Below are 15,302 nucleotides of genomic sequence, written 5' to 3'. Positions count from 1 at the left end.
CCTTGTATGTATGTGAGTGGGTATTGAAGTGTAGAAATTGAATTGTAGAAATAACTTCCACTAAGTGATCTGGCCTTAGCCATTCAAAAGATAGGCCATATATTCATTTTCATCTGAGATCTACTTTTAAAGGATTTGAGAAGTTAGGTGGGGAATTCTTTTAAGGACAATCCATTTCTACAGAAAACTTCTTAGCTCTTAACAGTTTATAAGCCTCAAAGTTTAGGGAATCAGGAAAGTTTATCTGAGGCTGAGAATCAGAAAAGTTTATCTGAGGCTGTACAGGGGGAAAAGTGACTTGGGCAAATAAGTAAGAAGCTCTTTCTTGGGAGGAGTCATCCTACCTACAGTGTCATAGCTACTCACCACCTTTGAAACTTGTAGCAGAAAACATAAATGATCACTGAACTCTGTACTACTAAGAAGTTTGGCCTCTGTGTTTGTAGTACAGGTAAATGGTAAGCTGTTAAAACTATATCGAAGTATACTCAGATCTCCAAGAGTCACAATCTGTCACTTAAATTCTTATTGGTTTCTTATTCCTTATTTATACTTTTAAAGTAAGTTACCTAGGGAGATATCTAAGTGAGAGTAGATTTTATTCACTGATATTTATCTACATAGTGACTCAGTCTTCTAAACTCATGTGTCCTTTAGTATTACTTTCATTGCATCATTCCATCATTATGGAGTCTACTCTATCATAAATTGCCTGTGTCATTCTACTTTGCATTAGTGTACTCTCAAATGTCATGAAATGTATAATATTATAAGAAATTGTCAGAGATATTCCATTAATATGGAGTCTATGATGTCTTTAAATTTATTTTTATTTTTAAAAAGATTTTATTTATTTATCAGAGAGAGAGAGAGCACAAGCAGAGGGAGCAACAGGCAGAGGGAGAAGCAGGCTCCCAGCCGAGCAAGGAGCCAGATGCGGTACTTGATCCCAGGAATCTGGGATCATAACCTCAGCCAAAGGCAGACACTTAACTGACTGTGCCACCCAGGTGTCCCATGGAGTCCATGATGTTTTAAAATTTTAATTCTGTATCTCATTTTAAAACTAGATATTACTTTTCAAGATTCTTCAAAGCACTAACTGGCATATAGGTATCTATAATTATTACCTTGATTCATGCTTTTCCAAAATAATTCTTAAATGTTTACTTAGTTCTTCTTCATGAACTAGTACAATAGAATCAATTAGAAATTATATGTTTGATATTAACAAATATTATTAATGTAACTTACCTCTTATGTTACTTGAGAAAGTTTAAAATACTCATTTATCAGGGCGCCTGGGTAGCTCAGTGGTTTAAGCCTCTGCCTTCGGCTCAGGTCATGATCCCAGGGTCCTGGGATCGAGCCCCACGTTGGGCTCTCTGCTCAGTGGGGAGCCTGCATCCTCCCCTCTCTCTCTGCCTGCCTCTCTGTCTGCTTGTGATCTCTGTCTGTCAAATAAATAAATAAAATCTTTTAAAAAAATACTCATTTATCCATTTAAACGCTAATTGATGACTTATTCTATTCTAAATGTGAATGATAAAATGCAAGTAAGTTGCAATCCCGGCATGCTTTCATTCAGTGCATGGGGGAAAATTGGTATGAAAACTTATCTCCTAATATTTAAATCATGTATTTGGTTTTATTTCAAGAAGTTCTGACTATAAGCAAAACTTTGGACATCCTCTTACCTCTCTACGTTCAACTTCTGCCCATAAATTTTCTCTGGTCAACTTTCAAATATTCGGCAAACTTAGGCCTCTTGCTGAATTCACAGAGATCTTTAGAATATTACATAGCCTTATCTTTCAGATATTGAATGGTGAATTATGTTCCAAAGTTATTTTTCTCTACTGATCCGTTAAGTTACCAATACTTCCCAATGACAACTTTTTAAGAAACTGGGATCCAGAAATTCATCTGGAGTGGAGATCATTACAAACATAATTATTTCATACAGTGAATATTTTAGGATAAGCAGGTAAGTTGAAATGTATAAATGGTGAGGAAATTTTTTTTTTAAGATTTCATTTATTTATTTGACAGAGAGAAATCACAAGCAGACAGAGAGGCAGGCAGAGAGAGAGAGAGGGAAGCAGGCTCCCCGCCGAGCAGAGAGCCCCACGCAGGACTCGATCCCAGGACCCTGAGATCATGACCCGAGCCGAAGGCAGCGGCCCAACCCACTGAGCCAGCTATAGTCTGACTTGGTGTCATGAATGTAACAAATATTTAAATCACATGGTATTGTCATATAGTAAACCAAATTTATAAAAGAACTTCACTGTAAAAAATTAACCTTTGACATCCTTATAAAATAACATTTAAGACAGCAAGGGTATAATCACTGGATAAAGGATACAAGAGTCCTTTATCCATAATAAATAAGTAAATAAATTTGGTAAATTAATAATTGCCATAATAATGTAGAAGTGAACATGTATGTGTATATGGATATGTATATACACATACATTTTGTTGTTGTTATGATTCCCACCCAATGTAGGGCTTGAACTCATACCCTGAGATTAAGAGTCACATGCTACACCAACTGAGCCAGCCAGGCATCCCTATATACACATAATTTCAGTGTCTTAATGTTTTGGTGGGCACAAGTATGAAAGGCCTGAATTTTTTAAATCATCTTTCAGGAATTCTTTTTTTTTAAAGATTTTATTTATTTATTTGAGAGAGAGAGAAAGCAAGAGACAGAGCAGGAGCAGGGGGAGGGGCAGAGGGAGAAGCAGACTCCCTGCTGAGCAGCGACTGGAACCTAGGACCCTAACCCGGAATCACAACCTGTGCAAAAGGCACACACTTAACCAACTGAATCACCCAGGTGGCCCTAATTTTTCCATAAAATGTAGACTTTGGGCCAAGTGGTTAAAGTTAGGGGTCTTGAATCAGATTGAGATCCCACCCTAATATCACTAGTTAATATTTTTAAGTTACTTACCGGTATGTGTTTTCACTTTCTTGTTTGCAAAAAGTGAATTGTATCAATACCTGTCTTGGAGAGTTGTTGTGAGAATTTAATGGGGAAAAAGGAATTTAATGGGCGGTGCCTAGGTGGCTCAGTGGGTTGAGGCTCTGCCTTCGACTCAGGTCATGATCTCAGGGTCCTGGGATCGAGCCCCACACTGGGCTCCCTGCTCGATGGAAGCCTGCTTCCCCCTCTCTCTGCCTGCTTCTCTGCCTACTTGTGATCTCTCTTACTGTCAAAAAAATCTTAAAAAAAGAAGAATTTAATGGGATAACCCCATTAGAACACCATGGTTGTCACATGGGGAATATTTCACTACTGTTATAATGTTAATCATTCTACTGTATTTTACTATGTCATGGATTGGAATATTTGGAAGTGATGAATAGTATGAAAGCTGTAAGGATGTATTTTTATAAATATAAAGGATTTGACAAGTGATCCAAGAGAATTACAACTAAAATAGAAATTTTGGAAAAGATCAGACAAGTATACGGAGGTTAAGTACATTTATTTAAACTTACCCATTTAGCCACATGATGTCGCTGTCCACCACAAGGTATTTCACCACAAAAGAAATGCCGCATGCGTTGTGTACTCTGATGCTGCTTTTCCTCACCATCTCTGAAATACGGGCATGGTAAGGTTATTTAAAAAAAAAAAAAATGAGGAACTCAAATTCTTTTCTGAAGTTTGGATCGAGGCAAGAACGACGCAATATTTGGGAAAGGCTTGCAATGGTGTTTTCATGGAGAGAAGAAGGTTCAGGAGCCCGGCAATTTCTGCTTTCGCTTCTGCTCCTTACAATCTGGGAGACTGGGAGCGGCCAGGTTCATTACTCAGTCCTGGAGGAGGCCAAACACGGCACCTTCGTGGGCCGCATCGCCCAGGATTTGGGGCTGGAGCTGGCGGAGCTGGTGCCACGCCTGTTCCGGGTGGCGTCCAAAGGCCACGGGGACCTTCTGGAGGTAAATCTGCAGAATGGCATTTTGTTTGTGAATTCTCGGATCGATCGGGAGGAGCTGTGCGGGCGGAGTCTGGAGTGTAGCATCCACCTGGAGGTGATCGTGGACAGGCCGCTGCAGGTTTTCCATGTGGAGGTGGAAGTGAAGGACATTAACGACAACCAGCCGATTTTTCCAATGGCCGTAAAAAAATTATTTATTTACGAATCCCGGCTGCCTGGTTCTCGGATTCTGCTAGAGGGCGCATCAGATGCAGATATTGGAGCCAATTCTCTGTTGACCTACAGTCTAAACTCCAATGATTATTTTACCTTGGATATTAAAAGAAATGATGAGAATATTAAATCCCTTGGACTCGTGTTGAAAAAAGTTTTAAATCGCGAGGACACTCCTGAACATCACTTACTAATAACGGCAGTTGATGGTGGGAAACCAGAGCTCACTGGCACTACTCAAGTGAAGATCACCATTCTAGATGTAAATGACAACGCCCCAGAGTTTGAGAGGTCTGTCTACAAAGTCAGTTTATTCGAAAATGCACCAAACGGTACCCTAGCAGTGATTGTTAACGCCTCTGATTTGGATGAAGGAGTAAATAAGGACATTGTATATTCTTTCAATACAGACATGTCAGCAGATACTCTTTCAAAATTCCACTTAGACCCAGTTAGTGGATACATCAGTGTAAAAGGTAATATAGATTTCGAGGAAACTAAGTTATATGAAATCCAGGTAGACGCGACAGATAAAGGAAATCCCCCAATGGCAGGTCACTGCACGGTTCTGGTGGAAATTTTGGACGTCAATGATAATGTACCTGAGTTGGTTATCAAATCACTGTCATTACCCGTATTAGAAGATACTCCCCTTGGCACGGTCCTTGCCTTAATAAGTGTGTCTGACCGCGACTCTGGTGCCAACGGGCAGTTGACCTGCACCCTGTCACCCCACGTTCCCTTCAAGCTGGTGTCCACCTTCAAGAACTACTATTCACTGGTGCTGGACAGCGCCTTGGATCGCGAGAGCGTGTCCAACTATGAGCTGGTGGTGACAGCACGGGACGGAGGATCGCCTCCGCTCTCCGCCACCGCCAGCGTGTCCGTGGAAGTGGCGGACGTGAACGACAACGCGCCGGCGTTCGCGCAGCCCGAGTACACGGTGTTCGTGAAGGAGAACAACCCACCCGGCTGCCACATCTTCACCGTGTCGGCGCGGGACGCGGACGCGCAGGAGAACGCGCGGGTGTCCTACTCGCTGGTGGAGCGGCGCGTGGGCGAGCGCGCGCTGTCGAGCTACGTGTCGGTGCACGCGGAGAGCGGCAAGGTGTACGCGCTGCAGCCGCTGGACCACGAGGAGCTGGAGCTGCTGCAGTTCCAAGTGAGCGCGCGCGACGCGGGCGTGCCTCCGCTGGGCAGCAACGTGACGCTGCAGGTGTTCGTGCTGGACGAGAACGACAACGCGCCCGCGCTGCTGCCGCGGCCCGGCGCGGGCGGCGGGGGCGGCGCGCTGAGCGAGCTGGTGTCGCGGTCGGTGGGCGCGGGCCACGTGGTGGCGAAGGTGCGCGCGGTGGACGCGGATTCCGGCTACAACGCGTGGCTGTCGTTCGAGCTGCAGCCGGCGGCGGGGGGCGCGCGCAGCCCGTTCCGCGTGGCGCTGTACACGGGCGAGATCAGCACGACGCGCCCCCTGGACGAGGCGGACCCGCCGCGCCAGCGCCTGCTGGTGCTGGTCAAGGACCACGGCGAGCCGGCGCTGACGGCCACGGCCACCGTGCTGCTGTCGCTGGTGGAGAGCGGCCAGGCGCCAAAGGCGTCGTCGCGGGTGTTGGCGGGCGCCGCTGGCGCCGAGACGGCGCTGGTGGACGTCAACGTGTACCTGATTGTCGCCATCTGCGCGGTGTCCAGCCTGCTGGTGCTCACGCTGCTGCTGTACACGGCGCTGCGGTGCTCGGCTCCGCCCAGGGAGGGCGCGTGCGGGCCTGGGAAGCCCACGCTCGTGTGCTCCAGCGCGGTGGGGAGCTGGTCGTACTCGCAGCAGAGGCGGCAGAGGGTGTGCTCTGGGGAGGGCGCGCCCAAGACCGACCTCATGGCGTTCAGTCCCAGCCTTCCACCTGGTCCCATTGGCGGGGATAGAGAAGAGCTGCTGAATGTGGACGGTGATATTTCTGCTAAGGTGAGTAGTTTTTAAAATCCTTTGAAAATGCCGTTGTTTATTATTTCTCAATGTTTTTACTCTTTTTGAAACATGTTTTGGTAATTGGTTTTCAAGGATTTTGTGGTTAAAATGTTTGAATTTTCTTTGACTAATGTTTTTTTAACTGAATCAGCAGTTAAGTAATGAGAACCATACTTGTAGTTTTTGTCATTGTAGTAGTAGTGGTTGTTGTTAGTAGGTGCAGTAGTGGGGTTATTTTACTGATAATGAATGGATAGAAGCCAAATATATTTTCCTTGATGAATTGTACTGTTTAGAATATTTGACTCCAATTGTGATGTACTAATCCTTGCTCAATGCTTCATTTGGAATTCATTTGGAATTCTTTCTTACATGTGTTAGTCCAAATGTCACTGGCCCATTTTATGAGTTTACCAAAAATCTCACCACTTCCTGGTTGTTCTTTACATCTTCAGTTCCAAATATTAGTTTATTAAGCTTGTTGTCTCCCTGAAGCCTTTTTTACTCACTCATTTATGTGGAGTCTTAGTTCTTTCTTTCTACTTGAACATGATTCATTTTAGTTCTTGTGCTCACATTTGGTAACACGTTGTATTGTTGCTAGTTTTCCAATTGGGTAAAGAAAACCACATACACAACACTCCATGAAAATAATTTTATTGCTTTAGAATCATATCTTTGTACATCTTAAGATTCTCACTACTTTTACTAGTAAGCATTGAAAGAATCAATAGGAAGTGAAATTTTATACTTTCTTCCCTACATCATCATTTACAAAATATTCTTTTCAAAAGGTTATTAATTTTGTTAAGAATTGATTTCCATCAGAACAATTTGTTGAGAATACTACTCTATATTTAATTTAGAAACTACTAGGGGAGCTTGGGTATCACAGTCGGTTAAGCATCTGACTCTTGGTTTCAGGTCAGGTCCTGGTCTTAATGTCCTGAGACTTAGCCCCTCCTGGGGCTCCGCCCTCAGTGGGGAGTCTATTTTTTTTTAAAGATTTTTAATTTTATTTATTTGACAGAGAGAGAGATCACAAGTAGGCAGAGAGGCAGGCAGAGGGGGAGGGGGAAGCAGGCTCCCTGCTGAGCAGAGAGCCAGAGGTGGGGCCTGATCACAGGACCCTGAGGCTTAACCCACTGAGCCACCCAGGCGCCCCAGTGGGGATTCTTTTTAAGACTGTGTCACCCTCTGCCTCTACCCCCACCCTATGCTCTCTCTCTAAGATAAAAAAATAAATCTTGAAAAAGACTATTCTATAGCAAACTTATTAATCATTAACCTATTTCGCAAGCAGCATTAAGTATGCTAATGTTCAAAAACTCTAATAAGTTAATGTTATTACTCCTGAGTGTTTTCCTCTGAATACCAGCCTGTCCATTAATGTGTGTTATATACTACATAAAACTCCAAATAACTGGAACCAAATAAAACAAAATGAGATTATTTTGTAGTCATTTCCCTATTTGGCATTTGATAATTTCTCCAAATAGATGGACTTCCATTCAAGTTTCCTTGCCACTGGAAACTGAATCTTAGCTATATAAGAGACTAGAAAACAAGTGATTATTTCTCAATCATGAAAGATAAAAATAGAATATTAACTTTCTTCTGGGAGTCCATTGGGTTCCAGTGTATACAATTATATGGAACATTTTACATAAATTGTTTAACTACAACTTCCTACTTCCTGTACAAGCTTCCTTGCTGAAATCTGGTTAATACTCAGTGACATTGTGGGTGAGGCTAACATATACAAGAGAGAGATGATTCTCTTTTTTCCTGTTTTCATTTCATTTCCTGTCACTGTCCTTTGTTGACCCCTGTCCATCAAGTATTAGCCACAGCCTGTCCCACCTGAGTTCACATATTATTTCATTTGGCCTGGTTTTCATCCTGTTGAAATTAATAGGGTCATCCAAAGTTCTTCTCTCCCAGGATGTGGGACTTCAGTCTTCAAATTGAGCTCTTTTCTTCCAATTCTTGTCTAACAAGATTCTCTATTAATAAGATACTTTAAAGACTTTTGAGCTTTTCTCTTTAGAGATAAATTGCTGCTACACCAGAGGAGTACTAATAGTTCTCACGTAAATATCCTTTATATTTTGTTGCATTCCTCATCTATGCATTTAGTTATTTTCAAAAGAAAGTAAGTGGACAGGGAGTCATTTTCAGTTTCTTCCAGTATGTTTGACATTTATGATCATTCTGTACAAATCTACATTTTGGGTCCTCAAACAGAGAAATTACTCTGATTTATGTTTTAATTCAGAAAAGATGTTTTTATATGTATGAGTGTGGCTCTTCGTAAAGTGGAAATATGAAGCTATTTCCAGTAGATTGTTCTTTTTGTTCTAATCAACCATGAGGGAAAGAGGTTTATGAATGAATGTAAGAGGCAAAGAGAGTTTGAAAATATTTACCATCATGTCCATTTATGTTAAGTTTCCTTGTGTCAGGAAAATATATTGTGCTCTACTGATTGAGAATTCTTCATTGAGTACTAAAATTCAGGATGTGTCTAAGATCATGACTACCAAGAACCAGTATGAAAACTAAGCTAAAGTCCAGGTTTTCGATATGGAAATTGAAATATATCTTAATTAGGGCAATGTCCAAGTAAAGTATTTTTGTATCTCTGGAAAATTATAGCGGTTGCTGCTGAGACATAATATTTTCCTAACCAGCTTTGTGACCACCTTAATTTAATGCATTTTATTAGACAATTGAAGAGAACCAAACCATTCTATAGGTAAATATTCAGCAAATACTAGGTTTGTATTCTGAGCTCTTAAACTAAGAAGACACAAGTATGCTCTTTAAAAGTTCATATTTTGGGGTACCTGGGTGGCTTAGTGAGTTAAGTCTCTGCCTTTGGCTCAGGTCATGATCTCGGGGTCCTGGGGTGGAGCACCAGAGTTGGGCTCCCTACTGAGTAGGAAGCATGCTTCTCCCTCTCCCTCTATCCTTCCCCCTGCTTCTGAACACTCTCTCTCTCTATCAGTTAAATAAAGTCTATATAAAAAATAAAAGTTTATATTTTATAAAAGAAGTTTCCAGTTATTTGGACCTTTGTACTTTTTACATTACACCCATGTCATTAGACACACATACCTAAATGCCTACAAAAGAGATATTAATGTAATAAATTACCCAAATGATTCCATCTGTATGCTACAGTATATAAGAGAAAGTAAAAGTATCTGCTTAATTGGGTTATTCATGAAAGTCTTCATTTTATGAAGAGGTCAGTAAATTTTAAAATGGTTATATAATAGGGGAAATTGCTTTGTGAAGCATTTGGAAATGATGGGTAGTACTTAGAGGATGAAATGAGTGTTTTTTAAGTGAAAAATAATATTTGAAGCAGGAAATGATCTACTTTGGCTAAAATACATGAGCACAGAAGTTTATGCATCTTAGATACTGGAGAACAGGATTTAAAAATTTAAGAGACAGAATTTATAAATCTAAGAGAAAAATTGAGAATACCCAATCTTACTTGGAAGTGAATGTATTTTTAAATAAAATCACTTGCCATAGTTTCCCATACCAACTATATTCCACAACATCCTACTTCCTTTATAATGCTCCTTGAACTTTTAGCCCTTAGATGAATTAAAGACTTTCAGTTAAATGCTGGTGATTTTTCTTCCTCTTTAAGGACATTTTAAAATGTCCCAACATTTTTAAAGTTCTCTTTCAATGACTTATTCTTGGCATTGGAGGTTTCCTAGATCAGAGGATTCTCTGAAGTCTTCAACGCCACAAATATGAAATCCAAAGAGGAAGACTGTGTCATCATTAATAACTACTTTCCCCCATCCTCAGGAACACACAAACTCTGTCAAGAATTTTCATAATCAACACTTAACAATTCTATGTTTACAAAGTGTGTGTCAACTACAACTAGGTCTCTATAAATACTTAAAACCTTTGCGGAAAAAAGGATTTCCACTGAAGTAAAAGCTGCCCTCGTGGTGAAACTAAGGATCACAGTCAATCAACCGTACAACCCGTGGACCTTAATAGTATAAAATGTGTTTCTAAAGTATGCGGAATGGCTGAAAGAAAAAGACTAGGGGTGAGGGGCGCCCAGAAGGCTCAGTACTTAAGCTTCTGCCTTTGGCTCAGGTCATGATCCCAGGGTCTTAGGAGTCCCACATGGGGCTCCCTGCTCAGCAAGAAGCCTGCTTCTCTTTCTCCCCCTTCCCCTGCTTGTATTCCCTCTCTCGCTGTCTCTCTCTGTCAAATAAATAAATAAAATCTCAAAAACCACTGGTATCAGAATCCATTACTTACGGTTTGGAGCCACATGATGTCGCTCTGTACCATAAAATCGACCTGACAGCGAAAGAAAAAAATCCCTTCTGCTCTTAAAAAGAAGCTGCATCCACCATCCAGATGCTGAGAAATGGAGGATACAGCGGCATTGGACTGAACAGTTAGATTTGTCTTGATTTTGAAACAAGATCCCTTAATAAAAACAAAGCACTACGGGCTGGAGATGGAGTTTTCCTGGGGAAGCAGCCAGGAATCCCGGCGTCTGCTGCTCTCTCTTCTGTTCCTCGCAGCCTGGAAAGCAGGGAGTGGCCAGGTTCACTACTCAGTCCTGGAGGAGGCCAAACACGGCACCTTCGTGGGCCGCATCGCCCAGGATTTGGGGCTGGAGCTGGCGGAGCTGGTGCCACGCCTGTTCCGGGTGGCGTCCAAAGGCCACGGGGACCTTCTGGAGGTAAATCTGCAGAATGGCATTTTGTTTGTGAATTCTCGGATCGATCGGGAGGAGCTGTGCGGGCGGAGTCTGGAGTGTAGCATCCACCTGGAGGTGATCGTGGACAGGCCGCTGCAGGTTTTCCATGTGGAGGTGGAAGTGAAGGATATTAATGACAATCCGCCTGTGTTCCCTGGAACGCAAAAGAATCTATTTATGGCAGAATCCAGGCCTGTTGACTCTCGGGTTCCACTAGAGGGCGCATCCGATGCAGATATCCGGGCTAACGCTATGCTGACCTACACACTGAGCCCCAACGAGTATTTCTCGCTGGAAAAACCGTCAGATGACGAGCGGGTGAAACGTCTTGGGCTACTGTTAAGGAAATCTTTAGACAGGGAAGCAGCTCCGGAGATTTTTTTAGTTCTCACAGCCACTGACGGCGGGAAACCTGAGCTGACCGGCTCCGTTCAGTTACTCATCAAAGTGCTGGACGCAAATGATAACGCCCCAGCTTTCGACAGAACACTCTATGCGGTGAAATTACCAGAAAATGTTCCCAATGGAACGTCGGTAATGAAACTTAACGCCTCAGATTTAGATGAAGGCTCGAATGCGGACATTATTTATTCATTCTCAAGTGATATTTTACCAAATGTGGAAACCAAGTTTCGCATAGATCCAATTACTGGAGAAATTATGGTAAAGGGATCTATCGATTTTGAAGAGAGCAAATCCTATGAAATTCTTGTAGAGGGTGTTGATAAAGGACAACCCCCACTCTCTGGCCATTGTACTGTTATGGTAGAAGTTGAGGACACCAATGACAATGTCCCACTAATGGAATTCAAGTCCCTGTCGCTCCCAATCAGAGAAGACGCTCCATTAGGCACCGTCATCGCCCTGATCAGTCTGTCTGACCGCGACTCCGGTCTCAATGGGCAGGTGACCTGCACCCTGTCGCCCCACGTTCCCTTCAAGCTGGTGTCCACCTTCAAGAACTACTATTCGCTGGTGCTGGACAGCGCCTTGGATCGCGAGAGCGTGTCCAACTATGAGCTGGTGGTGACCGCAAGGGACGGAGGATCGCCTCCGCTCTCCGCCACCGCCAGCTTGTCCGTGGAAGTGGCGGACGTGAACGACAATGCGCCGGCGTTCCCGCAGCCCGAGTACACGGTGTTCGTGAAGGAGAACAACCCACCCGGCTGCCACATCTTCACGGTGTCGGCGCGGGACGCGGACGCGCAGGAGAACGCGCGGGTGTCCTACTCGCTGGTGGAGCGGCGCGTGGGCGAGCGCGCGCTGTCGAGCTACGTGTCGGTGCACGCGGAGAGCGGCAAGGTGTACGCGCTGCAGCCGCTGGACCACGAGGAGCTGGAGCTGCTGCAGTTCCAAGTGAGCGCGCGCGACGCGGGCGTGCCTCCGCTGGGCAGCAACGTGACGCTGCAGGTGTTCGTGCTGGACGAGAACGACAACGCGCCCGCGGCTGCTGCCGCGGCCCGGCGCGGGCGGCGGGGGGCGGCGCGCTGAGCGAGCTGGTGTCGCGGTCGGTGGGCGCGGGCCACGTGGTGGCGAAGGTGCGCGCGGTGGACGCGGATTCCGGCTACAACGCGTGGCTGTCGTTCGAGCTGCAGCCGGCGGCGGGGGGCGCGCGCAGCCCGTTCCGCGTGGCGCTGTACACGGGCGAGATCAGCACGACGCGCCCCCTGGACGAGGCGGACCCGCCGCGCCAGCGCCTGCTGGTGCTGGTCAAGGACCACGGCGAGCCGGCGCTGACGGCCACGGCCACCGTGTTGCTGTCGCTGGTGGAGAGCGGCCAGGCGCCAAAGGCGTCGTCGCGGGTGTTGGCGGGCGCCGCTGGCGCCGAGACGGCGCTGGTGGACGTCAACGTGTACCTGATCGTCGCCATCTGCGCGGTGTCCAGCCTGCTGGTGCTCACGCTGCTGCTGTACACGGCGCTGCGGTGCTCGGCTCCGCCCAGGGAGGGCGCGTGCGGGCCTGGGAAGCCCACGCTCGTGTGCTCCAGCGCGGTGGGGAGCTGGTCGTACTCGCAGCAGAGGCGGCAGAGGGTGTGCTCTGGGGAGGGCGCGCCCAAGACCGACCTCATGGCCTTCAGTCCCAGTGTACCTGACTCTAACGACAGAGAGGATCTGCAGCCAGGAAATGGAGATTCCCCTTCAAAGGTTAGTTTTAAATACCCTTTATTAATTTTGTATTTTAATCTAAAGTTTTATTTTTTGTTTCTATCAATTTCTTCCTAATTAAAAAACGCTCAGGATGAATAATTAATTATGATTGGCGTAGTTTAAAATAATCCCTAAAATTTCCTTTCTACTTCTCTTTCTTATCTTTACCTGGAGTAGTATATTTTAATTACTCGTTTTCTCTATTATCTTTTCAATCATACAGTATATTCTTTTTTTTTAAAGATTTAATTTATTTATTTGACAGAGAGAGGTCACAAGTAGGTAGAGAGGCAGGCAGAGAGAGAGGGGAGAAAGCAGGCTCCCTGTTGAGCAGAGAGCCCGATGTGGGGCTCGATCCCAGGACCCTGAGACCATGACCTGAGGCAAAAGCAGAGGCTTTACCCCACTGAGCCACCCAGGCGCCCCAATCATACAGTATATTCTTTACTAATTTCTTTTTTTAAAGAATTTTTTTGGTGAGATTTTATTTATTTGACAGACAGATCACAAATAGGCAGAAAGGCAGTCAAAAAGAGAGAGAAGCAGGCCTGCTGCCAAGCAGAGAGCCTGGTGCGGGGCTCGATCCCCGGACTCTGGGATCATGACCTGAGCTGAAGGCAGAGGATTTAACCCACTGAGCCATCCAGGCGCCCCTTTTACTAATTTCTTTATTGATTTTCTGGACTTTAAAATAGCACTAATAACTTGTTAAAATTTAAATTAAATTAATCCTTTTACCACTTCAGACAATGGTAGGACCTTGAATAATAATTCCATTTGCCTGCTTCCACTTTTGTTTGGTATTATGCCTTTCAGTTATATATTTGTTCTACAAACACATTATGTAATCATCATGTTTTGTATAGTAGTTCATCTGGGATAATTTTTCTCCTGAAGAAATTCTTTAATGTTTGTTTTGCTGGTAGTTAAGCATTCTCTAACTTTTTCTATATCAGAAAAAATATCAGATTATTTCATCATCACTTTTGAAAAATAATGTTGCTGAGTACCAAATGTTTGTTTTGCTGGTAGTTAAGCATTCTCTAACTTTTTCTATATCAGAAAAAATATCAGATTATTTCATCATCACTTTTGAAAAATAATGTTGCTGAGTACCAAATTTTGAGTTAAAACTGATTTTTTTTCTGAGCACTTTTAAGGCGATATCCCTGAAATGAATGCCATTCTTGAAATAAATTGCTGTCAAGTTTATTGTTCAGGTGTGTTCCCTTCTTACTTTCCTCCAGCTGCTTTTTATACTTTTCTTAGTTTTTTATTTTCAGTGGCTTTATTATATGCTGTTTTAGTTTTCTTTGATTTTATCTTGTTTGCAGGATTGAAAGCTTCTTGAATATGTGGCTTTGTGTCTTTCATCAGTGCAGAAAAAATTTCAGCATTGTGCCTTCAAGTATCACTTCTGCGTCGTTTTTTATCCTCTTCTTCCATAACTCAAGGGATATGTGTGTAAAATATTTTCACCATATCTCTCCTATCTTCTATGCCCATTCTGTTTCTTAAAGATAATTTTTGGTCTCATTACATGCTGGACATTTGTTCTGACTAATCTTCTAATTTAGCACTTTTCTCCTCTTACTTCAATCTCCTATTAAAATCATCAATGGACTCTAAACTTCAATTGTGAAATTTTTTAGCTTTAGAATTGTAGTTTTCCTTTTGAAAATAGATTTCAGTTTTCTGGTAAAATTCCTTATTTTAGTATGTGTTTATTTCAATACAGTAATCATAGTTTATTTGTGCTTTTTCAGATCACTGTGATATTTTTTTCTCATGATCCTCTTGCTTAGTAAGCCTGATAGTTTTGTAGTGAGTTTTGGATATTGTGCTTGAGAAGTTATAGTTATTGTAGATGTCATTATTTTTCTTAAAAGATGGATAACATAAATAAATATCTCACAGATATAGATTTAGGGCATTTATGGAAAAGTTTTAATTAAAATAAGTATTTTATTTCTTTTTCTTTTTTTATCTCCTATAATGATGTCTGTCATTACAAATCTTCTGAACATTTTTTTCTTTCCCACTCACTTCCCAGTTCTATTGTGTAGTATTTGAAATAAAGTTAATAGAACAGAAATTTTGTACCTTATTTGAAATTTTGTTTCTTCTTCCTCACCACTAAATCATAAGAACCAAGCTTATTGAATTTTATTACTGTTTAATTACCCTGCTTTCTTCTTTTCCACCTTGGACACTGGCTAATGCTATAAGAATCTTACACCTCAGCAAGTTTCTACTTGCTTGATTTT

At 43.1% G+C, this 15,302-nt stretch overlaps 1 protein-coding gene and 1 pseudogene across 1 annotated transcript in view; both read left to right on the top strand.

Annotated features, from left to right (window-relative positions):
• Positions 1-3,568: 3,568 nt before the first annotated feature.
• The window catches only part of LOC122890934 (protocadherin alpha-6-like), a 31,957-nt gene continuing 20,223 nt past the window's right edge, over positions 3,569-15,302 (top strand). Inside the window, exon 1 of the mRNA XM_044226389.1 lies at positions 3,569-4,089. Within this exon, the coding sequence (XP_044082324.1) occupies positions 3,655-4,089 (435 nt within the window). The 5' untranslated portion in view covers positions 3,569-3,654. The remainder of the gene's footprint in view (positions 4,090-15,302) is intronic.
• Positions 10,643-13,057, top strand: LOC122896562 (annotated as a pseudogene).

The sequence above is a fragment of the Neovison vison genome, chromosome 1 (assembly GCF_020171115.1).
Source record: "Neovison vison isolate M4711 chromosome 1, ASM_NN_V1, whole genome shotgun sequence".
Lineage (NCBI taxonomy): Eukaryota > Metazoa > Chordata > Mammalia > Carnivora > Mustelidae > Neogale > Neogale vison.
This window is presented reverse-complemented; position numbering and strand designations above follow the sequence as displayed.